Source organism: Pteronotus mesoamericanus, unplaced genomic scaffold (assembly GCF_021234165.1).
Source record: "Pteronotus mesoamericanus isolate MK-2021 breed Mesoamerican mustached bat unplaced genomic scaffold, CSHL_Meso_final scaffold_507, whole genome shotgun sequence".
NCBI classification, from domain to species: domain Eukaryota; kingdom Metazoa; phylum Chordata; class Mammalia; order Chiroptera; family Mormoopidae; genus Pteronotus; species Pteronotus mesoamericanus.
Genome location: NW_026555319.1, coordinates 11507980 through 11533413, shown reverse-complemented (window position 1 = coordinate 11533413; position 25434 = coordinate 11507980). Strand labels below are relative to the sequence as shown.

General features: G+C 50.7%; 1 protein-coding gene across 2 annotated transcripts; it reads right to left on the bottom strand.

The window, feature by feature from the left end:
* Positions 1-371: 371 nt before the first annotated feature.
* On the bottom strand, positions 372-25397 carry KCTD10 (potassium channel tetramerization domain containing 10). Of its 2 annotated transcripts, none has more exons than XM_054593946.1 (7): positions 25331-25397; positions 18732-18945; positions 8346-8515; positions 5723-5812; positions 5373-5425; positions 3929-4124; positions 372-3141 (listed from the first exon to the last, which is right to left on the bottom strand). In XM_054593946.1, exons 1-7 carry the CDS (start codon positions 25331-25333, stop codon positions 2917-2919), a joined length of 951 nt encoding a protein of 316 aa, XP_054449921.1. In that variant the 5' UTR covers positions 25334-25397; the 3' UTR covers positions 372-2916. The 2 variants fall into 2 exon arrangements, with proteins under 2 accessions (XP_054449921.1, XP_054449922.1); XM_054593947.1 differs by having other exon boundaries at positions 5723-5809.
* Positions 25398-25434: the final 37 nt, after the last annotated feature.

Here is a 25434-nt window from a genome sequence, read left to right as displayed (position 1 = left end):
TAAAATTTGAATTTTGCTTTACATGAATGGAATTTAGAAATGGACCCAATTCCTTAATGTTTCTGACGAGCTTTTTAGGTCCCAGGTGGTGAGCTGTGTCTCCCCGTACACCACCTCCCCAACATTCAATCGGTGGCACCGGCTGATTTTCAGACGCTCAGCGGCGTTTCCGTCCAAGACTTCCTTTCAGTGTTTAAATTCAAGCGCTACATACACGACTCATCTTTTCCACCCTGAGCAACTTCAAAGCAATAAAGCAGAAGGTAGGCTCTGCCTCGCTCTCCTGCTGAAAACCGCACTGCAGTGGCTTGCATTTTAGTTTTTGAAAAGACCCAGAACACAGGTTTAGGTAGAAGCATTATATAACTTTTATTTTACATATGTCCACAAATGCTTGTACAACACACAGCAACTACTTCTAAAGCTCGTAGCATTCTTTTTCTCCTCGTAGCACAAAGAAAGGTCAGTGACACACAGAGGGATGGGCAGTCAGGGCTGAGTGCTCACACCGGGCCCCGAAGAGTGTTCTCAGGTGCAGACACACCGAACCCACGGGAGGGCTGGGGACCTGCCCGGCGGCCGACCTGCGAGGCCACCGCGGGAGGGCGAGAGGCGGCTCGGCCAGAACCGTCTCGGGCACAGGCCCCAGTCACCACCGTCAGACAGTATTTGAAAAAACATGATTACAAGGGACCAAAGCTGTTCCACTTTTTTAATTGTAAGCTATTACAATGAAATAAAATTTTACTCTTTACCAAATCTTAGGCCAGTGTTTACTTGGGTGGTTCCGAAGGGTAATACTGACTGTTGTTTAGCGCTAGCGTAAGAAAAGTCAGTTCCTTGCGGACTATGTCTAATGACGGCGGGACCAGCCGCTGCTTCCCGTCAGCCCAGGGCTAAATGCAGCCTCGTCAGCCTGGAATGTTTCAGGACCAGGGAGGCAAAGACTCACAGCTACAAGTGCAGCACTGGAAGAAAAGTGAAGGGAGAGGGGGAGACTGCCAGAGACATTAGCTCATAAGGTGTAGAAGCCCAGACAAATCAGATTGTTCCACAAACGTACTCTTCGTGTAAACATTTAAAAAAACAAGTATTTGATGGCTTTTCCATTCCTACAGAAAACATCAGAACTGACATTCACTTTAACTTTCTAAAAAAGTTCAACCCAAACAGCAGGGTTGGTGTTTGAAACTCAAACAGTATAAAATATTTTAAGAAACATTTTTTTAAGCCCCCCATTTCCTTTGCAGTTAATAAAATCCAAATGGCCTCATATGAAAATTAACCACACAGCAGTTTAAAAAGCATCTACCCAATTTCTGGGTTCCATCCTGATTGTTTTAAAGGTTTATTGGAGGCTTTGCTGCTGGATACAAAATAAAGGCATACAACTGTCACAAGGAGGGCAGTACGTACACAGTCGAAGCCATAAAAACCATTTCTAAATATAAACTCGTTTTTTTGGAATACACTGTGTCAGACGCTGCCCATATTAATACCTTTGGTATGAACAGTAACATTTCCCTTGAAAAGCAGACAAGATCCATCCATTACCATATACACATTCATATCGCTTTGTAACTACTCTACCTAGTCTAGTCTCAACCACGCATATTAGTCACAACTCACTTCTGTCCCTTGACAGGCGCAGAAGAGACTGGGAGGTAGGTAACTGAGAACATCCATCCCTCACGAGCACCTGCGAGCTCCCAAGCACACATCCCCGTCAACAGTCACACACGTCCCTTAAACACTCGAACATGGACACTAACTGGACCCCAAAGGACCTGCACAGCCTCTCACTGCTCACTGATGGCCACCCGATAGTGGGGCAAAGACAGCAAGGCGATCTCTCGGTGCCGGCTCCGCTTCCAGCAGGCAAGCTGCCCGAGGCTGCTGGGGGCGGGGGCGGGGGCGGTCCTGCGCAGACGCCCGCCGGGAGGACAGTCAGGCCACCCAGGGTTTCTGAGCGAAGGGCAGGGCATCCCCTTGCAGCAGTAAGAGCGGCTTAACAGGGAAGAAGGCCGAGGGGGAACTGGATGCCTCGGTTTGGCGAGCCACCCCGTACCCAGGCCAGACGAACTTCCTGGAATGCAGTGAGTCAACAAGGGGGGCTGCTGGAAGGGGCAGGAGTCAGGGAAGGAGCCAGGCACGGAGCTGAGCGCTCACCACCAGGGGCAGCTCTGCCCTCCGCCCAACATGTGGCGGGCCCAACAAGCACCAGACCCAGACCAGCCAAGGCGGCAATAGGCTTGCCCCCTACATAGAGCGAGGCACCCAGATACACACAGGAACAACAATTTGGAGGCACAAAGCACACCAGGTGCCACCTCCAGTGCTACAAGCTGCAATTAGTTACCAATAAGCCCTAGCACAGAATCCTGCTGCAGGATGGACTCCAGCAAAGCCAGCGCGGGAACCGAGCTGGCGGCGCACTGGAGCCGGGGCCAGCGTGCAGGCTGGAGGAGGGGGAGGAGATACGGAGCCTGAAGACACCGGGGCAGCCACCAGCTGCAGGGTCCCTCTCCGAGCGGTCAAACCGAATCCCAAAGGCAACACCACCCAGGAAGCTCAAGTAGGTAGTCAACATCCACAAAAATAAATACTGCAAACGAAAGTTCTCATGTACACTGCACACGCATTTGTCCTTTTCCTGTGAGAACCAACAAGCTTGGCTCCAAGGCCTCTCACAGAAAGGAGGGCTCTTGGACACAGCTTATCAACAACAGGGGAGCATTCACCTGGGTAAAAACCAATTCACCTTGTTGAGAAATATCAAAATAATAATCTGGCTTATTACAAAAGTATCTCCAGACTCGAGGGGAAGTGGAAGGTGCCCGGAGCCTGCAGATGATCTGAGTGAAGAACGGGGAGGGGGAGGGGAGGAGGGCAGAGGCGGCGCGTCCACCTGCCGGCTCACTGGTGCAGGTGGGCACGGTCGTCAGGCCGCTTGATGTGGATCCGCCGCACGCGCTCGATCCGCTCCCGCTCCCGCTCCTCATCTTCATCCAGGTGGTGGGAGCGCCCGGCCGCCCCGCCTGTGGCCTCCAGGAGCGCGTTGTCAGGTCCCCGCCCATCCTGGGCCTCATACAGCAGGATATTCAGGGTCTCCTCATAAATCCGAGCTTCAGGGAACTCCACCTGCATCCCCACGACATACAGGGCCGGTAAGTTAGCCTCAAACGCAGCCTACCACCTCCACCGCCACCCGGACCCCTGGGATTCCACTGAAAGCCCGCGGGGAACAAGTAAATAGATCTAATGGCCGCACAGTTCAATTAACGGGACCAGGTCCGTGACAGCACTTGGCAGCGTGACTTAGCTCTGTGTAACGGCGGAGACAGAAGTTGAGAGAGAGAGAGATCAGGTGTGTTGATCTGGGCCCACAGAGTCCAGATCATTCAGGGAGTCATGTGCTTGGAAGGAAGCCAACAAGGGCAGGTGCTAAGGAATGCCACGCGGGCCCGGGAGGGTGCAGGGCCGCTCTACGTCAGTGGGTAGAAAGAGGAGGACGGGCAGATGGCAGTGAGTGAGAGGTACTGAAAGCATGTACCTTGACCTAGAAAGTCAAGGTCAAGATCCTGAAAGTAGCACTGCCCCTCTGACGATCAAGACAGGATGGGGCCATGCTGGTGGGGAACGATGTTGCGTGGAAGGCCAGGAAGCACCCAGCATGGGTCCCATTGCTGAAGACAGGAGGGAACGCCGGCAGCCGGCAACACGCGGGAATAAGGCGCTGTCTGAATCCACATTTAGGGCAAAGAACTTGGATGCAGTGTGAGTATCTCTCCTTGCTGAGCGTCACAAAGGGAATGCCATTCTGACTCTGAGGCCTACATTTGGACCTTACCAAGGCCTGAAAGGCAGCGAAAGCTGTCCCAGTACAGATGTCAGGCTGCCACCCAGAGCGTCTGCTCAAAGCCCTCACCTTGGTCTGTTTCTTCTCAGTGGCGTAGACGATGGAGGTACAACAGACTTCGGCAATCTTTCGGCCCTGACCATAAAAGGACCAGCAGCAGATTTCGTCCCCGATGACGTCCTTTATGAATAGGACCCTTCCGTTAAAGCGCAGAGAGAGCTTATCAAAAAGTTCAATGTTTTTCAACATATTGTCGTCAGAGTTGCTGCAAGAGAGCATTTGACAAGGTGACCACAAGCTGGGAATGACTGCCGCCCCTGAATGACTGTTTCCACGGGCTGGCCTGTTTCTCCTCCACGACCCCACCCCAACCTCACCATCATCCCGTGGGAGATGGGCCACTGTCCCCACCGCTCAGAGAAGGAAAGTGAGGGTCAGACACATCAGGTAATTGCCTGAGGCCAAAAATGAATAAACGGCAGAGCTAAGGCCTCAAAAAGGCAGCTCTCGCCGCTCAGCCTCTGCCCCCGAACCAGGCGCTGCAGTGGCTGCTCTACAGTGTGCTATGCGGAGGCGGCAGGCTGGGGACAGGGGGCCTGCGCGTGCAGGGCCCCAGGTGGGGGCAGGGAGGAGCGCCCCGCTAGCCACCAGAGCGGTGGGACGGAACTGCCTGAGGGGAATTTTTATCCTGGTCAGATTACAGGTCTTCGGTAATTTTACCAAGTCCCCCTACATCCCTCATGCTCCTGGTTTAGAGTTGAAAATTCCCAAGAGCCACAAGGCATCCCAGACACCAGCACAGGACGCTGGTGGAGATGTGAAATGGCGCAGCCAGCACGGAAACCAGTTTGGCGGTTCCTGGAATGCTTAAACCTAAGTCAACACAGGACCCAACAGTTCCACTCCTAGGTGTATATCCAAAAGAAAGAAAAGCACATGTTCACAGAACCATGGACACGAACGTTCACGGCAACATTATTCATAATGGCCCCAAAGTGGAAACAACTCTAACTGTCCATCAACTGGTGAATGGATTAAAAAAAAAAAAAAAAAAAAAAAAGATGAAGTCCTGACCCACGCTCCAACATGGATGCACCGTGAAACACTACACTACGTGAGAGAAGCCGGTCCCAGAAGGCCGCACATTGCATGATTCAACTTCTACGAAATGTCCAGTGCAGGCGAATCCAGAGACAGAAAGCAAAACAGGGCTGCACAGGGCTGCGGGGAGGGGGAGTGAGAGGGAAAAGCAGAGTGACTGCCAGTGGATGCAGGGCGGCTTCTGGAGGCGATGGAAAAGTTCACAAGTTCAGTGATGGCCGCGCAGCTCTGGAAATGCACTAGAAACTGCTGAATTATATACTGGACAAGGGTGAATTTTATGGGGCACATGAATTCCATCGCCTGTCATCTGCCTTTCTCCCTCCAACCCACGTGGGCACCCTCCTCTGAAAGGAGCGGGAGGGGCAGATTTCCCAGCGAGCACAGGGGTCTTTTCCAGCTGATGCCTTACCTGGTATATGAGTATTTGTTGTTACTTCTGTTGTAGAGCAACTTCACGGCTGGCTGTGGGTTGTTTTGGAAAGAGAAGAGGGTTACTTGGAGTGCAGATGCAGGAAGCCACTGATTTCCCATCGGTTCGGCCCGCCACCAGGCCGAACGGGCGGACGGTGTAGCTTGCTGGCAGGGGCGGGGCTTAGGATGGAGACTGCATGACCCAACAGCAGGGACAAGAGATGAGCCAGGGTTCCCATTCTAAACCCCTTCTCAGGTCATCTCCAGTTTTCATTTCAAAACCTATTCAGAAGAACCACTATCATCTCTGATAGCAAAAAGAATGCCACAAGGGTGCCTCCGACATACCTTATTTGACGTTGCTATAAGTTTCTGTTCTTCTTTGGATGAGGTGATAACAGGAACTTTGCAGAAAGGCTCATAAGCATCTTTGTTCTGCTGGAACAAAACATGCTTTCAGCCTGGGAGGCGTGCCCTGCACCAGGTTGTTGAAACAGGGCTGCCGGGCAAAGGCAGGCTCTGGCGAGGGCAGACGGGCAGCCATGGATGGGAAGAGAGGAGGATTCTTACCACCTGTGAATTAGGGTGGGGGGACGGCCAGGAGTCGAGTTCTCCAATATGCCAGGTGCTCAGTAAATACTAACAACGATGACACATTTCCACAGCCTAAGGAGCCACTCAAAAATAGACCCTAAACATGGTAGATGAAATATGATTGCATCAAAGCTCCCAAAACCCCATGGCAATGACTATAGAGGAACAAAAAAGTGTAAGCCCAAGAGGGGAAAAAAAAAAAAGAGAGAGACGTGAAGTCAGAAGACAAAACACATCAAAACATTCAAGGCTGGAGAAGAGGCTGCAGAAGAGTGATAGCCCAAGTGGAGGAGGAAGCTGGAGGCTGGGACCTAAGTCAGCAGCTGGGAAAGAACCCGGGGGATTTTCAAGGAGCAGCCGCCAAGGCTGGTGGGCGCAGGGCAAGAGGAGAGGATCGCCTGCCAAGTGGCAGGAGCGCGGGAGAGACTCCCAGCTGGACTCCTTCCCCGCGGACGCCCACTGGATGACAAGGGCCACCCCCCGCACAGCTCTTCAGAGCCTACATTTCAACAAGCCGACAACCATCAGATGATATGTAGACAGTTTCTGAAACGTGAGACAAACAAAGAAAAGTAAGGGAAAGAGTCAGACGATGAGGGCAGCAGAAAGAAAACGTCAGATGCCGGCATCATCAGAGAGACGAGAGCGGGTATCGCAATCCATGAAACAAGATCGGCCTGCGACACCAAAAAGGCGCTCAGAGAGCAAGGAAAGGCTCTGGGGGTCAGAACTATGATAGCAGAAGTCAAAAATGCAATGCAAGGGTTGAAAAGATAAAACAGAAAAAAAGAAAAGAACAACATACTTCTGAGGAAATAGAATAGGAAGAAAAAGTGATACAAACTGGGAGAAGGTCTTGGAAGTTTAACTCAGACTGACAGAAACCACAGAAAGGTAACCCAAAGGGCACGTCTCCAAGACAAAGATGAATCAGAGGTCCAGTGACGTGTCGAACCTACCAGCAGGAGACTGGCCTTTCTGAGAATTTAGGCCTTTATTAGGGATATGTACTTAGAAAACAAAATAACGTACAAACAAAAACAATGAAGCAATCCCTAATTCTGGCAAACTGAAAAGTTACATAAGAAAGAAAATAGATGCCTTGACTGGTGTGGCTCAGTGGGTTGGACATCATCCTGCGAACTGGAAGGTCACCAGTTTGATTCCCGGTCAGGGCACATGCCTGGGTTGCCAGCCAGATCCCCAGCTGGGGTGCGTATGAAAGGCAACTGATCGATGTTTCCCTTCCCCCCCTTCTCCTAAACATAAATAAAATCTTTAAAAGAAAGAAAGTAGTCATTGTACACTCTGTGGCTCAACTGGTCACATCCCATTGTAAACCCTGAATACCGATTTACCAAACCTGTGATAACCTACGTGGGGCGAACAGAAGAAATATGTGTGAGCTTGGCAGTGGCTGGGGATGGTGGTAGTGCATGAGCTACAATTTAAATTTTCTATAATAATCCCATAGATAATGTCGAGACTGAAATGTCAATAAATAGTAGTATAATAACTATGAAAGTAAGTGGGTGCTGAAAGACAAAAGAGGCTGCCTGGGGGGGGGGGGTGGGGAGAGGGCAGAGTGCGGTATTTTTGACACCAACCTTGTAATAGTATTATGCCTGGCTTCTTAAATGGTATATGTGTATTTTCTTAATAACCATAAAAAATGAAAGAAAAACACTGCAGTAAAGGCTACAACATTGGGCTAGATGTTCAGTGAGTTCACGGACTCTCAGGGTAGAGGCGCTGTGCGCGAAGAGCTCCCCGAGGAGCTAGGCGTCGTGCGTGCTGCTCCAGCAGACGGCCCGAAGGACACGCGTCTTGGGAGAGGCCCAAACAGGAGCTTCACGTGTACAGACCCAACTCCTGAGATGACCCAAAGGGACTCCCCTGGTCCTCTGCCGTGCTGGAACTTGTCTGACGTGGATGGCCCCTGGCTATGTCTAGAAGCATTTTGGTTTTAGGGATTTTGCTGTCACCAGACTGGACTCTGGGGTCCCTGCCCCAGGTCCAGCTGAGGAGGGAGGGGTGTCTGAGTCTGCAGAGACTATGCCAGGCTCCCAAGGATGACTCGTGGGGTGAGAGTAGGCCCCAAGGTGAGTTAGGAAACTGCTGCACTACTGGGACCCGTGGTTCAGCACTGAAGGTTTCACCCTACACGTGAGATGACCCGACACCACGGAGATGGAAAGAAGCCAGAAAGGAGTTAGGTGGCTTACACATGACAGAAAAGCCCTTCAGGGGCCACTCTGACCACAGGGGAGGGGCTCCAGGGCTGGCTCGTTCCCTCTCATGAGGGGTCAGGCAGGGAGGGGAGCCCGCGGGGGCGGAGGGGGCGAGGGAGGCAGGCGGGCGGAAGGGCGATGCCTACTTGCAGGGCGGCCTGGCACTCCTCCACCAGGCCCTGGACCAGGTAGTACTTGGCTTCTGCCAGCAGCTCCTCGATCTCCCGGCGGCTCTCGGGCAAGGGGACGGCCCCGTCCCGCAGGTAGTTGAGTATCGTACCAAAGTGCTTCCCGCAGCGGTCAATGAGGATCCAGCCTGCAGTGGGAGGAGGAGGCGGGGAAGGCTCGTTCCACGGGCACACCTCTCTCGGAAGGCCCTGGCGAGAGCGGGCCCACAGAGAGTCACCAGCAAAGGGCTGACCCGGCCCGGCCTGAGCAGCACTGTCGCAGCCTCCGGGCCCTGTGGCTGGAAACCACCACACCCCGGAATCAGCTGGTCTCAGGCTCTTTGGGACGCCAGGGCCCCTTCGGCTAAGGCGTGTTTCTGAAGTGCCCTCAGAATCCCTCGGACAAGATTATCTGGAGGCCTAGCCCACCACACCTGGATAAACCACATCCAAATGACCCCAATAACAGGGAAAGGCCTCTGAAGGAAAACCGTCTACGCCCTCCTTCTTCAAGGCGTCTTCAGACTTCAAAATAACAGCCATTTCTAAGGAAGCAGAAGGCTCCTCCCACAGACTTTGTTTGACCCCCGGTTCCTGAGGGTGGCCCCCAGGCACTCGCCAGCACCGCCAGGGGGCATTCCATCCCTAACTCCCCAAACATGCACTTATTGGCTACCGACAGCGATCAGCTGGAGATAAAATGCCGAAGGAGATAGCAATCGAAGGAGAGGCAGACCCTGCCCGCAAGCAGCTCCGTCTAACTGGGAGAAATGGAACTTGCTTTGATTAAACATGCGAATACCCCTGCTGACCAGAACCAGGCACAGGAAAGAATTCTCAGGTGTGGGGCCAGGAAGACAAGCCCTCCCAGCGCTCGGTGCCCTCCCCAGTCTCAGCACCGGCCTGCGACTCCTCCGGCTCCTCCACTAGAGACGCGATGGGGCTTCAAAATCCCTCTCCTGAAAGAGCGTCCCTGGGAGTGGTGTTTGGAGGAGGAAACAGGACGGGAACCTGGGCATAGAAGATGGTGCCGATGAGGGAGGTAAGAACGGGACAAAGACCATGTGTGTCTGGATAGAAAATGGGAAGCGCTAGAAGGAAGCCAGAGAGTCCTGGCCTTCCCGACCAGCAAGGCCTCCTCGGGGGAAGGGCTTCCCCAGGTCTCCCGTCCCACGTTACAGGTGAGAAAACTTCAGTGCACAGGGCCATTGGGGGGTTCAAACACGAATCAGCAATCTTATGCCCCCATTTCCACTCCTAACACCACGTGCCCTGCCCCATTCCCCCTTGGACACCCCCCCACCCCGGTCCCTGGGTCGGCAGCAGAGGGCGACCAAAGCCGAGAATAACGAATGTACCTCTTTCGCATCCGGAGTCACACGTCCGCTCACCTCCCATGCCCCCTTGTGCCCCAGCCCCAGCCCCGCCAAAGCCCCTCGGGGGCTACACTGGACAGGTTGGTGTTCTCTGCAAGGCGCACCAGGAGGAGGGTGGATGAGAAGGCCGTTTCTCTTCTCCCCGCCTGCAACCACTCCTCAGCCCCCGCTTCCTAGGCCTTGGTCTCGTCTCTCCAGAGCCTTCCACGTGGCACTTCCTCACAGCTATGGCTTTCCAGGTGGGAAGAGTAACTCCCAATCAGGGCAGACACAACGCGAACGTGCAGCCTGGAGCCACACCCCGGCTCGGAGGAAGGGGCGGTATATTCCGTGACCCTGCCAGTGTCTGCTGGCCCTCATCCCACCGCTTCTTTCTACGATGAAGACAACAAAGTAGGGGCTTGGTATCTGTTATGTAGCTCAGATGCCCACAGGGGCCATGAGCAGGCTGGATGAACGCGTGCAGGTGGGCTGGGGTGCTGGGGAAGGAAGGGAGGGTCTTCCCGTTCTTGCCAAGGGCGGCCAGGCAGAAATATGGGTCTAGGGCTGTGTAAGCATCTGATGTTCTCAACAAAGCCAAAAATGCAAAGATTTATGAAATCTCCTGATTTTTAAAGAATGGTAAATTAATTCTTTAAAAAACTTGTCATCAACTCACTACAGGGCACCCAAAACGGATCTGCAGGCTGCACCGGACCTTGCGGGCCACCGGCTTGCACCCCTGTGAGACCTTGCATCTAGTGCTTTTCTCCCAACAAGCGGACAAGGTATGGAGCGGCAGTACTCTCTTCCCAACAGTTCTTATGCAGGGGGTCTCATCCACTGAATTTTCCACCGATGAACACAGAAGCTCAGAGAGGTTCGGTGACATTCCCAATTTGGGAAGGCAGAACTGGACCACAAAGAACAAGAAAAAACTTAGGGAGACAACTTTCACGGGAACTGAGAAGAGGGGAGAAAAGACAAGCAGAACCTCAGTCTTTAGAAGAAACAGCAACCACCTCCGCACAGCTGCTCTGGGAAGAAAATGTCCACATTCTGTCTCTGACGCATAGACAACTCAGCTGCCTGGAAGGAGCAAGGGCTCCTGAAATCAATTATTCAAGTGATTCCAATTACCCTGGACTGTTGCAGAGTTTCCATCCGTGAACAGGCGGACCGTGACACTGGGCTCCAGCTCAAGAATGCTGTCAGGAAATGCTTGCGGCGAAGGAATCATGCTTTGGACAAATAAGGGCAAAGGAGCCAGGAGGACTTTCCATGAGGTTTCAATTAGCATTTTGACTTTAAAGTCTTTCAGTTGCTTTCAAAGCAGGAATCTATCCCTTTGAAACAGCTTTGCATGTAGAAAAGCAAATGGAAGTCAAGCTCGTGGGGCATCTTTCCTGCTGCCGCAGAGCGCATTCAGGAAAGCTGTACACGGCAGGGCAGCATGGAGGGGGGGCTGGTCCCTTCAACAGGCAGGAGAGAGCAGGCAGGGTGCAGAGCAGACGCTCAGGGGCGGTGTGAGGCGCAGCACAGCACAGGGGTTACAGTGTGGGCCTGTGCTGGAAGCCCAGCTTTGCCTACGTACTGGACAACGTTAGCGTTTCACTCAACCTCTCTGTCCAGCAGCTTCCTCTTCTAAAGATGGTGCCTCACAGGGCCGGCATATAGGCACAAAGAGAGAATTACGGGAAGCATGTATAGCACAATGCGGAGTCTACTGGCAGAGCTCAAATTAGGTCTTTGACGATGAGCCCCTTCAGCAATACTGCTTGAGAAGGAAGCCACAGTAGCATCCAGGAGGCACGTCCCAGCCCCCAGGAAGGAATCTGGGTGACTTGCAGGGTACCACGGAGGTTTCTCTCAGGGTTAGAGGGGCTGGGCCGCCAGGCTGGCCTTAGAGGAAGGCCACAGGCACACGACGTACTTCCTCTCCCCGTCCCCAGCTTCCTACAGGGAGCTGTCACTGACCTCTCCTCACCATACGAAGGTATTTGCAATCTGTATTTTTGTGGTTCCCAGACTTTCCTGATCATAAGTGACCGGAGGTACTTGTTACTAGTCCAGATACCAGGAAGCTGCCTCGTTCCTGAATCACAATCTCTAGGGCAGGACTTCCAAGAGCCTCAGCACTCCTGGTATTTTGGGTTGGGTAATTCTTTGTTATAAAGGGACTGTCCCGTGCATTACAGGGTATTCACCAACATCCCCGGCCTCTACCCACTGGTTGCCAATCCCACTCCCACCCCCTAACTGTGGCAACCAGAAATATCTCTGGACAGTGCCAAGTGTCCCCGGGGGAGCCAAGCCATCCCTGGTTGAACACCACCGAGGTAGCTAGGAGACCAAAATCGAAAAAACAACATGAAAACTGAGGCACCATTAAAAAGGCTATAACAAGTTGGGCTTATGCTGTTTATATTTACAACATAAAAAACCATAAAGGAATAAAATCTAGAACAGATACTTCTTTCTACAAAGCAAAAACGGGAAAATGCATGAGATGCAATCAGGCACCTATGCAATGAAACACAAAGATAAAAAGATGCTCAACCTACCAGAAATAACAAGAGTACCACATGATAACCACCAAACTGGCAATAATGGAAAGGTTTGATAGTGCCCAGTATTACACCTCTGTGGGGTGTGTAAACTGACACAGCTGCTAGTATCTGATCAAGCTGAAGATGCCACCCCCAGCTCCTCTCCAGGGAACAAACTCTGGGCTAGAGCACCCGAAGGTGTGTGAGCTCTTAATGCCGCAGCCCAGGCAGCTCAGCAGGGGCTGGGGAGCCAGAGCCCCTTCATTTACCACAGCAGAAACATGACTTTTGGGGCGAGCCATGATGTGCCACAGACTGGGAAGCTCCACCCTAGAGAAACACACACGCCAGGGACGGTTTTCCAGAATGACTGATATTCCTAATGGCGAACACCATCCGCAGAATATGAATCCAAAAACTGCGGTATATTCCTAGAATGGGACACTCTGGGTCAGTGACCTGTTTGAACTAGAACTGTTTACTAATGGCTTGATCTTACCAGCATAGTGCTAAGTAAAACAAAAGCAAAAAGGCTACAAACAGGGTAACACCATTTATATGATGTTTAAAAGTACACCAACACTGGAAAACATAGCAGATCTACCTAATACACATAAACTAATAAAGAGAGGCAGCCAAAATGGGGAGACAAAGAAACATCCCTCCAAATGAAAGAACAGGAGAAAACTGCAGAAGAAGCAGTAAATGAAATGCAGGCAAGCAATCTACCAGATACAAGTTTGAAAACAATGGATACTCAAGAAACTTAGAGGAAAAATGAATGAACTCAGTGATAACTTCAACAAGGAGATAGTAAACAAAAAAAAAAAAATAGAAACCATTTTAAAAAAACAGTCAGAAATGAAGAACACAATATCTGAAATGAAGATTATACCAGAAGGAATCAACAGCAGATTAGACGAAGCAGAGTACTGAATCAACAATTTGGAAAACAAGGTAGCAGAAAACACCCAATCAGAGCAGCAAAAAGAAAAAAGAAATTAAAAAAAAAAAAAAAAGAGAGGATAATTTAAGGGACCTCTGGGTACCAGCAGGAGAAGAGAAAGCAAGAGACTGAGAAGTTATTTGAAGAAATAATGATTGAAATCTTCCCTTATCGGGTGATGAAAAAAGACACACAAGTCCAGGAGGCGCAGAGAGTCCCAAACAAGGTGAACCCAAACAGGCTCACACTAAGACACATCATAATAAAAATGGCAAAGGTTAAAGACAAAGAGAGAATCTTAAAAGTAGCAAGAGAAAGACAGTTGCCTACAAGGGAACTTTCATAAGACTGTCAGCTAATTTCTCATCAGAAACATTTCAGGCCAGAAGGGATTCGCACAAAACATTCAAAGTGATGAAAAGCAAGGACCTACAACCAAGACTACTCTATCCATCAAGGATATCATTTAAAATTGAAGGAGAAAAAAAGAACTTCCCAGTTAAGAAAAACAAAAAACTAAAGGTGTTTATCACCACCAAATCAGGGTTATGAGAGATGTTAAAGGGACTTCAAGAAAAAAAATATGAATAATAAAATGGCAATAAATATGTACCTATCAATAATCACTTTAAATGAAAAGGATTAAATGCTCTAATCAAAAGACATAGGATAAGTAAATGGATAAGAAAACAAGATGCGTTTACTCGCATATGTTGTCTACAAGCAACCCATTTCAGATCAAAAGACAAACATAGATTGCAAGTACAGGGATGGAAAAAAATATTTCATGCAAATGTAAATTTATAAAAGAAAAAGCTAGGTAGCAATTCTTAAATCAGACAAAATACACTTTAAAACAAAGGCTATATAAGAGACAAAGGAGGACACTACATAATGATAAAGGGATCAATCCAACAAAAGGATACAACCCTTGTAAACATTTATGCACCCAATGAAGGAGCACCTAAATATTGTGTTGGCCAAAAAGTCCTTTCGGCTCTTCCGTAAGATGGCTCTAGCAGCACTTAGTTGTCTTTAACTTCACTCAAAACAATTTTGTTAGATTGTATTGTAACAGCTGTCATATCAGCATGCATTTTTTAAAAAACTTATCAAAATTGGTAAACTTTTGTGCAGCCATTTTAATATTGAAGATGGAAGAAAATACACATTTCCGGCATATTATGCTTCATTATTTCAAAAATGTAAAAACGCAATTGAAACACAAAACAAAAAGATTTGTGCATTGTATAGAGAAGGTGCTGTGACTGATCGAACATGTGAAAAGTCATTTTGTGAAGTTTCATGTTGGAGATTTCTTGCTGGAAGATGCTTCATGGTTGGTTAAACCAGTTGAAGTTGATTGAATCAAGACGTTAACTGAGAACCATCAACATTCTGCCATGCAGGAGATAGCCAAATCAAGAAAGTTATTGGTGAAAATGAAAAATGTGTCTTTTATTTTACGGGAAACACCATACAGACTTTTTGGCCAACCCAATATATAAAGTGAATATTGATGAACATGAAGGGACCAACAGTCATAGTAGGGGCCTTGGCATCAGTGGGTAGATCCGCCAGACAGAAAGTCAACAAGGAAACAGAGGCCTTCAATGACACATGAGACCACATGGACTTAATTGATACTTTCAGAACATTTCACCCCAAAGCAGTAGACTACGCATTCATTTCAAGTGCACATGGAACGTTTTCCAGGACACACCATGTTAGGCCACAAACCAAGTCACAACAAATTTAAAAAGAATGAAATCGTAGCAAGCAAGCCCTTCCTCCATCCACAATGGTATAAAAAATAGAAATTAGTTTCAAGGAAAGAGCTGAGAAACACACAAATACATGGAGGCTAAATAACATGTCACTCAATAAAGAACGGGTTAACAACAAGATCAGGGAAGTAACCAAAAAGTACCCTGAGACAAATGTAAACGAAAGCACAACCACCCAGGATCTGTGGGACACAGGGACACCGGTCTGAAGAGGGACACTCACAGCAATGCAGGCCTGCCTCGCAAAGCACGCTGGGATCCCCTGAAGAGCTCTCAGAAGCCCCAGCGCCCCACCCGCCCTGCCCACGGTGGTGGCTTCAGGGTGGCTTTGCGCCGCCACGGCTGCAGTGTCACCTACAGCCCAGAGTCAGGCCCACGGTCACCTCTGGAAGGGAGCACAGCAAATGGAGGGTAAAGAGAGGCCTCATTGGTCCAGGTAATGTTTTATTCCCTGCATGTGCAGGGCACAGGGGAGTTTGTCACATTATCAACATTTTGAAGCTATCAGCGTATTCAGGATTTTATAAAAGGCAGGAGGCCTGGAGCCCTTGGGGGAACCCCCGGGCACTGCACTTCTCACAGCGCCCCGGCTTCCCTGCGGGGTTTCTGGGAAACATGTGCTGTAAGACTGACGACTCTCTTCTTCCATCCAGTTTATATACTCCCTTATTCCAAAAACATTCGCAAGAGCCCAGAAACCATTTTCGAGGGGAAGTACTGTACCAAGCAACAGGGATGACACGGGCAACTACAGGCGAGAGGCACGCAGGACTCTTATTCAGAAAAGCGACCCGTAAACCATTGGCCGATGGCGACACTGACAAGAGCTCAGGGAAAAGTTCTTGCTTTGCGAGAACTGAGCCTTTCCGGGAAGGAGCCTGGTGAAGGAAGGCCTGCTCACTGCCACTGTGTCCCTGGCTTCTCCGGAAAGCCACCCCGGGGGAGCGCCATGGCACTGCAGCTCACTGCTTGCTCACGGCCCAGGTGCCCACCTCTCCCCTACACCCTGCTAAGGCCGGCCTCACCCCACTCCTCCCAGCGCCCTCCGCCCCGCCCCGCCCCGCCCCGCCCCGCCCCGGCAGGACCACAGCCACAATGAACACTTCCCATTTTTTGAGTCTCCCCATGTGTCAGACACTCTATCAAGTGCATTTTAATTTCCTCATTTAATCCCCATAACAATCTGAAAGGTATTAACCTAAATCACAACTTCGCAAAGAGGAAACAGGTTCAGAGGGAAAAAAAAAGCACTCACCCATGGCCACATTACCAGTGAACAGCGAACAAGTCTAAATTAACACAATGCTCGATACACAGAAATCACTCCGTACACGTCAGCTGTGGCTGTTAGCAGGACTCAAGCGCAGGCCCGTCTCGCTCCAACGCCTGGGTTCTTTTCTGTTTAGGAGTTACCCGCGCATGGTACAAAACTCCAACGGGCAAAAGGGCACGGGGCACAGGGGAGCCTGCCAGCACCCTGGGCTCCAGGCCCTCTCCCCAGACGCAACCAGTTTCTCAGGCACCCTTTCGAGATTTCTAGCAACAGCAACACAATTGATCTGATCCTTCAGAGCCCCTGCCCTTGAGCCAGAGGCTCTGCTGCCGGATTCACTTGCCTGGCTGAGCCGCACTCGGTGTTTCGGCCCGTCTGTGGCAGACTTCACTGCGGCTGACAGCCGTCCTGGGTGAAGCTGTGAGATGCAGGACATCCCGCATCTGTGGGCACACCTGTCTTCCTGAGGCAACGTGCGGGCCCCGGGCCAGGCCATGCAGCGCACTCACCAGCAGGACCGCTCTGCCAGGCGTGGCGCAGGCCGGAGGACAAGGCTCCCAGCCTGGCAGCCCGGGCCCTCGCAGGGCACCCAAAGGGCCGCCGCCCCAAGCCAGCAGTCGAACCCTAACGCTGCCATGCTCAGGCAACCTGGACAGGGCTGTGGGGCCACATCAAACCGCAGAGAGCAGATGGTGAGAGACAGCAAGTCCTGGGTTCGGTAGCTTTTGAAAAAGCATTTCACTTGAGATGTGGATTTCTTCTCAAACTGTAACAATGGAACAGTACCCACCCCTCAAAGGGTTAAAGTGAGGCATAAATGAAATAACACCCATCAACTGACACACTGGGGACTTTTCATAGGATGTAAAGGCTGCCGGAGCCCGAGCAAAGGGAAAGCGGCCGAGGTTCGGAGCGTCGCAGCCAGCGCCGCGTCCCCCAGACAGGCTGGGCTTTCCAGGACGGAGGTCTCCAGCAGCAATTTAGAAGCCTCAGCAGCCCCCTGGTACCGCTCTAAGTTTGGGGACATGGGAGTTTGAGGACTCTGTCTCTTCTGGGACAAGCGTTAAGCCACCAAGGCGAAGGCTTTTAAGGTCCGTCTTTGCTTTCAAAGCGACGCAGGGCTTTTCCTGAGCCCCACCGGAGACTGGGCAGGGCGGAAGCAAAACCCCAACAACCCTGGGTTCTCAGATAAGGTCTGCTTCTTCCTGCAGCTGGGGTGCCATTGTCTTGATTTCCACAAATACTCTGGGCAATGCTGGGTGTGGCGCAGCAAAGGAGATCCTCCCACTCATAAAAAGCTTTTTTTTTTGGTAAGGCAGAAGGCAGCTCTGGAAGCCGAGTTCACAGGAAGCCCAAAGAAGTGGAACTGCAGCCCTGCAGCCTGGCCTTCTCCAGGACACAGAGGGCAACACCCCAGCTACGACAGTCCCCTGAGGATCACAGAATGCACTGTGCGCGCCAGGCCTAGCAACCCCACACCTACCCGCCGCGTCAAATCCAGGGAGCGCCGTCCCTGGAAGGCCGGGCACCGGCCCCGAGGCCAGCCTCAGCAGCAGGGAAGCTGGGTCAAGGCGGGCCACGGTCCGGCCCGGCCTCAAACAATCTCGGACCAAGGAACGTAGGACGGGGCCCCTTCCAAACCTCCTGTGACCTGCCCCCTAACCCCAGCCAGGTGAGGACGTTCTCCTCTGTCAGGGGCTCTTTGTTCCAGGTAGGTAGGAAGTAGTTATAATATGACTTTAAACAATTCTTTGCCTTTTACTGACATGCCTTTCCACAAGAAAAAGGGAGAAAAAGCACTGAGTATACACATGCTGAAACGCACTATGTGCCAAGAGCCCCATGAGGTGGGGGTCACGGTGCCCCTTTCAGCAGATGGGAAAATGAGAGTCAACAGGATAAACAACTTGCTTAGGATCACCAGCTACTACTCGGGGAGCTGTGGCTCGGTTCCACGTCTGTGAGTCTTTGTCGGGACCCCGTCCTAAGAGGACAACTGTCCAGAGAAAATGCTGGGACTCACACAAGTTTCACTCTGAAGTCAGAGGCTCGTTGCTGAGAGACCACAAAGGGTAGATAGATAATCCAGCCTCCATTTTCCAGAGCTGATGCCCAGAGTGGGAAAGTGACTTTCTCAAAGTTACAGCAAATCCACAACATCACACAGCAAAATCAACAAAGTCAAGACTGTGAGTCCCTGTCCAGCTGACTCCTACTTGTCTTCAGGTCTCAGCGTAAATGTCACCTACTCCAGGAAGCCCTCCTTGACCACACACCCCAGACCAGATCCAGTCTCCCAGTTATTCATTCTTGGGGTTTCTGCACACCATGAGGACACCGAGCACAACGGGGGATCTGTAGCTGTGGGGGCAGCTGCGCATTTCATGGCGGTCTTCTGAGCTCAGTGAAGCCCCCGGCCACAAGCATGTCCCCAGTGCCTTGGGGGCGGGCTTACCTTCACTGTCGGTGAGCACTTCCATGCGCCCACTGAACATGGCTTTCAGCATGGTGTCCTGCTTGGTCAGCGTCTGCATGGTGGTGTAGTAGAGGGCGCCGCCCACGTTCAGCTTCACATACTTGGAGCTGGGGCTCGTGCCCTTGAACGAAGTGGTGCGGGTAGCAGCCGCTGGCACCGCTGAGCTCACCACACTTTCTCCTGACATCTCTTCCTGCCAGGGAGAAGACACAGGGTCACCAGGGTCACAACACCCGGCCTGCTTTACTTCCTACAGCCTCTGGGCTGAATCTGGCCTCCAGATCTGTTTGGCTTAGTCCAAGTATCTACTGCATTTAAAACAAGCTTCACTCTCAATGTTGACAACTCAGGAGAGTGCACAGAAAAATCTCGATTTCTGGCGTCTCTTAAAACCAGAGGCCAACTTGGCCAGCAGGGCAACAACTGGTAGAATCTGGAGTATAGGCTGTCCCGTGGCTGTCCCCTGGTGAGGGGCATGCATTCCCCAGTCTGCTCCCCACTACACCCAGAGGGGCTCATACACTGACCTCACCTATTGATCCCGCAGGTACAACTTTGCCACTGACTCCTGCGTTACGAGGACTTCCTCTCTGCCCACTACCCATGTAAACAAACTCCTTGGCTGCAGCCTGAAGCGCTGCCCCGGCTTCCTTATTGCCATGTACACTGAACAGCTAATAAAAGTGACACCTTTTCGCTTAATTACAGACGGAGGAAGCTTTTATGAAAGTAAAATCCCAACTACCATTCCTAATACTTCCTATAGGAAAAAAGTGTTTATGAGAACTAAGCAGCAGATGTAAAAACTACGGGAAGCAAGCCTTTGCAAAATTAGAGGCTTCCTGTACGAACATGGCCCAAAACAGCAAGATGTGATGTCTCCGACACTTATCACAGCTAACTGACAACACTGCGACACCGCCAGCTGTCACGCACACATCCGAGGAAGGAATGTGGTGTGCAGATTTGAGCAGGTGCGGGAAAGGAGACTCGTGCCTGGCACGTGCGTATTTATTGATTTTAGAAGGAGAAGGGGAGGGAGGGGGCGGGAGGGAGGGAGAAGGGAGAGGAGGGGAGAAGGGGAAAGCGGGGAATAGAGATAGAGAGAGGGACAGAGAAACATAGATTGGTTGCGTTTCGTATTTGCCCTGACTGGAATCAAACCCGCAATGTTTTGGTGTCCAAGATGACGCTTCAATCAACTGAGCCATCCAGCCGTGGTGAAAATCATTTCTTGAATTAGTAAGCAGAATTCTGTAGCGGGAGGAGATGCCCAAGAGTGGGCTGAACCTTTACTGAATCTGCGACTCAGCACTGAGAAGGCGGCCCCTGACAGCCAGGGCCTGGCCTGGTGTCACGTGAATGTGAGTAATTCCACAGCCCCGACAAGGCCACTCGGCAGCTGATGGATCAAAGACACAAATAAGACCGCTCCGTAACTGTCTGAACACAGAGAAAAACAAAAACATTGTCCAAAACACAAAAATCACTAGACGTCCCCCCTTCCTGGCTCATATCCTGCTACCTCCTTCCCATTGAGAGCTTTAGTCCCATTCCATTCTTCCCTCCTTCAAAACAGGAATTACAGATGCCCAGTCACAGAACTAGCCCTGCTTCCTGAGCAGAGCAAAGCCCCACTTCTCTGAATCCTCCGCAGAACCGCTCAAGGCAAGGCCAGATGCTCGGCGATGCCCCGCAGTTGTCCCTCGATGCATCAAGGAAATAAACAGCTCTGACTACAGGTATGCTCCTGGTGGTACTGGCCACGGCACGGAACTTTTAAAAATACCAACATGGAAAGAGAATTGTTTTTTATGAATAAATTCTTTATGCCTTTCTGTCTTTTGTAGATCTCCCACAGTGAACTTGTGTTACACTTACAATTGTTAAAACACAAATGTTATGTTTTCACTGGAATAAGGAACTAATGGGTGGCAACCTGCCTAACTGACCGGCAAGAGCAGAGGCAATGGCCAGTCCTCTCAAGCTCGGCCCGCTTGAGAGTGGCCTGGGAATCAGCCACCGGGAGACTCACGTATGAGCCCTGCAGAGTCGGAGCCTTGCAGAGCGGCAAAGAATGGCTTCGGGAAAGACAAGTGGTTCCTCAAGAAACAGTTTCCGGTTCATCCAGGAAAAATGTCACAAGAAGGTAAGTTTTCAAAAGCTCAGGCTCAGCTTACCTGGGGTCTCTGTGGCCTGAGGGCAGACATAAAAGAGGCCACGAGGAAGTGGTGACCTCGGCTCTAGTTCCCCTTTGCAATCAGTCCCCAGAGACCAGACACCAACCATATCACCAACTTTCCCCCCTGAAAGTCTCTTTGTTCACTGGAAGTTAGAAGTAACTTATCCCCCCCAAAAATAAGTTTTGGGGGTATGGTCTAGCATTTGTAAGGCACCTACCACGAAACAGACAAAAAAGGCACAAAGTACACATTATGTACTTTTTTGCTTTTGCTATCCAGTACCTTTTTCGAGATAATTTGCATACAATAACATTAAGTGCACAGTTTGATGAGTGTTGGTTAACAGCTGCAGCCGCGCAGCCCACTCCAATCGGGAGAGCACTTCTGAGGCTCTGGGAGCCGTTGCCTGTCCCCTTCCCACTCCTCCCTCCCAGGAGATACCAATCTTTTCATTTCTACCTCCACACACAACCCCTCAAACTCCAAACGACGCCCGGAGACGGCTATGGTGATTCCCATTTTGTGAATTCGGACACCATGGCCCACAGCTCAGTCGCTTCCCAAAGTGAGTTAGTGACAGAGCAAGTGAAGGACGTGGGCAAGTCTTGCCTGGAGCCCAGGATTCTATCAACGGTCGTGCTTCATATGTACAGAGCTTTGGCATACAAACGGACAGCGGAGGGCCCCGCCCCCTTCTTTAAAAAGTACAAGCAGCAGCTCTGAAAAGACAGGAGGCAACGTGTGGCTATGGGCTTGGGTTTGGAAGTCAGACCCAAATGAAGTCCCCAGCCTTGCCATTTCCCAGAGAGGGGAGCCTGGGGGAGTTACCTGTCTGAATTCAGCCCCGTCTATCAAATGGGGACAACACCGGCACCTGCCTCCGGGACTGCTGTGAGGTATGCCACAGGACACTCAGCACGGTCCCTGGCTCAGCGCAAACACTCAAACATGAAACGTGCAAATGATGACTACTTGAGAATGCTCTCAAAGTCTCAGGTTATCTTCTCTTTACCTACGGATTCCAGCTCTATTGACACCGACTGAATTGCTAAGCGATAAAGGCAGAAACCATCCTGATCGGCACTGAGACTCCAGAACAGACAAAGCGAGCTCTCACCCTTTCTGGACCCTGCTCCTGCAAAGGTCAGTCACCTCACTACTGGGAGAGGTCCCAAGGAAAAAAGTTCTGGCTGTGTTCACGTCCCAGAGCCCAAGTTACAGTGAGCTGAGGACACAAAGCAGGAGACAATAAGTCTCTCTCAGCGAACCTCTCCACAGAGGACTCCCCAGCCATCCTGCTTTTTAACTTGTTTCAAAGGTTTGATCCCACTTTTAATGAAGTTAGGGACATGGGACAGAAGAGAGCAAAATCAGGTACAAGAAAGAGAGGTGATTAATAGTGGAGGTATGGTTGCTGATTCCATTCAATCAGGAAGAGAAGTTTATTCCAGTTGGATGGACGGGTAAGTCAGGGCTCCTCCCTTCCACTTCCCGAGTATACTGCTGCTGATTCTGAACGGTGGCCTTCTGCTCGGTCGCCCACCGGAGTCCCCAGGGGAGCTGAAGGTAACACTGGTGCCTGGGTCCTAGCCATGGAAATTCTGATGTAACTCGTCTGGAGTTGTGGCACAGGCGACAGAATTTTTAGAAGTCCCCCAGGTAATTACAATGTGCAGCCAGGACAGCAACCCACTGTTCAAAAAAGTTCAGTGCGCCTTAATTAGGCTACAATTAACATCATGGCCTTGGCGAACTTCCCGGACCTTTTGCTCTATTGGCCCAGTGAATTCCTGACCATACATAAAAACAAAGCATCAAAAATAAAAGCAAGCCCCTGCTTCCCAGCGTCCCAGCCACAAACGGGAAGCTATTGTATGCACGCTTAAAAAAATGAAAGTCAGCTGAAGGGGGTAAAATGCTGAGTGGAAAGGGGACCCAGGCAAATACAGTGGGGAAAAAAGGCACCACATCCCTCACCCCTAGATGTTTTCTATACAACCCTCGGAAGAACTGCCTCCTCTGTATGTGTGTTGGGGGAGGTTTGATCAAGAGTTTGGTAGACTACAGTCCAGATTCACTACTGCTTATGTGATTCTTAGACAAGCTATTTCATTGGGCCTCAGTTTCCTAATCTGTAAAATGAAGTTAAAACCATACTCATAATGACCCCCAGGAATGAATGCTAAAGTACTTGCCACCTGGTTCTCAGTGTAGTTTTTCTTCTGCCCCTCAAGGTCTCCTTAAGGCCAAAGATCATGGCCCTGGCTATATTGGAAGCACCTGTGAATGTTTAACAAGCACCAATACCTGGGCTTCGCCCCAGAATCAGTAATCGAATTTGGGGAGGGGCAAGGAGGAGCATGGCAACTCAGAAGCCAGTTTAAAAAAAAAAAAGCTCTTCAGCCCTGGCTAGTGTGGTTCAGTGGGTTGAGTACCAGCCTACAGACCAAAAGGTCGCCAGTTCGATTCCCAGTCAGGGCACGTGCCTGGGTTGCGGGGACAGGTCTCCAGTTGGGGGCATGCGAGAGGCAGCCAATCGATGCTTCTCTGTTACGTTTCTCTCCCTCTTTCTTTCTCCCTCCCTTATCCACTCTCACAAACAAACAAACCTCCTCAAGTGATTGTAAAGTGTGGCCAGGGCTGAGAGTCACAAAGCTGTGTTTTTGTTTTTGTTTATTTAACCAGTTATATCTAAGAGTCACTGCCTTGAGGCTAATTATACAACTTCCCCTAAACTGAGGGCATTTCTACAACTCAAAAGTCTGTGATTCCACTGCAACCAAACTACTATATTTTGCCGTGTTTACTGCACACCTTTTGGCCCAAATTTTAGAGGGGAAAAAAAGGACGTTCATTATATGTGGGTGTAATGATTACATATCATGGTTATAATCCAGTGTATAATGTAAACAAAACTATCGGTGTGCATTATACACGGGAGTGCATTATACATGGCAAAATATGGTAAATTCAATTAGCCACCCAAGTGTAGCATTATTTTGCACACAAAACCTATAGAACAGCTACTGCTATTTCCTAGTGTTCTGCCGAATTACATTCTCTCCCTGTGTTTAGCAAGCAAACTATTGGCCTATTTCTCCCCACAGTCTAGAGAGAAAAATGTTGTCATCAATCCCACTACTTAGGGGAGAAAATTAAGAATCAGAACTATTATGGTCCTCTGACGCCCATTCTCCTTTTCATTATATAGCCCAAATCAAGAAATCCTCGTTCTAATCCCCTGCAGGGCTTATTAAAATAGACTGCTGTGCCCCACCCCATACTGATTCAACGTCACAGGACTGAAAATTTGGCTGAAAAAGTTTCAGCTGATGCTGCTGGTCTGGGGGACCACAGTTTCAGAACCACTAGTTTGTGCTTTCTTCCCTAGGTGGTCCTTATTTTACACAAAATGGAGCACACGAAACTCAGCTACAGGTTGACTCATTTTTCTTCAGCAGTGTTCTTGGGACTGATCTTCCCTAAAGGCCGTGCTTTCCAGGGAAGAGACACTGGCAAACAAGTAAAAAGAGGGTATGGGCTGAACTTTGCTCATTCTTTCTTATCCAAGAACAAAGAATTGTTCAAGGAACAAACTTTTGAAGAAACCCCAAACACACCGAAACTTCCCACAGTTGGGAGGCTGTATGTGAGATATCCCCCAGCTCCTTAGGTGTGGCTACCTTGGGCCGCAACGGAAGTAACTAGATAGGTACCCACACCAGTTCAGGCGCTGGTCCGCGGCGAAGGTACCCTGACCCCAGGCCCCTGGCATCCCTCCGCGGAGTTCTACGCACGGAACGCACACCCGCCGGCCGGCTTCTTCTATCACTTTCGTCCAATCGCCTGTGTGTTCAGACGCACCTGGAAGCAAGCCGCTCCCCCTTCCCCGAAACCCAGCGACTCCAGTTACAACTTCCAAAAGCCCCAAACTCTCCGTCCCAAGGAATGCCACTTCGCCCTCTCATAGCTTACTCATTCTCCTTAACAACTCCCCAGATCCTAATTTTCTACCTCAAATGCCCGTCTTCAATGACATCTCTTTGTTCTTTTCACAATCACCAATTTCCATTTCTAACAAGCACTCAAGACTCAGAGACAACCACCCCCGTCTCGCCCATCCACATACGTATCTACTCTCCGAGCCCAAATGCCCCTTCCTGGATTACCAACAGCCAGGGTCCTCCCCCCCACCCCGCCCCGTCCTCAAATTCTCCACTTAATGCCCTTCCCCCACCGTCGGCCTCGCCCCCATCCTATCCCCCAAATGCCTTTTCCCTATCGCGACAGCCGCTATCGCACCCCTTCTTGTTGGCCCCTTCCCCCTCTACTTTGGCTGTGCCCTGCTCTCTCGGCCGCCCGGAGCCCCCGATCAGCGGGCACCGCCGTCCCTACCATGAAAAGTTGGAGAACGCCGGAGCCTCCAAACCCGGACTGAAAGAGGCAGGAAACACCCAGCTCGCGTGAGCCAGGGGCGGAGGCGGGGCAGGGGCGGGAAC

Bases quoted from the DNA above. Each gene is read 5' to 3' on its own strand.
- KCTD10 (XM_054593946.1), bottom strand. The intron at 8,516-18,731 runs GTAAGCCCGCCC...CTCCCACTGCAG, and splicing joins AGTGCTCACCGACAGTGAAG to GCTGGATCCTCATTGACCGC. The intron at 5,426-5,722 runs GTATGTCGGAGG...AACAACCCACAG, and splicing joins TTATAGCAACGTCAAATAAG to CCAGCCGTGAAGTTGCTCTA.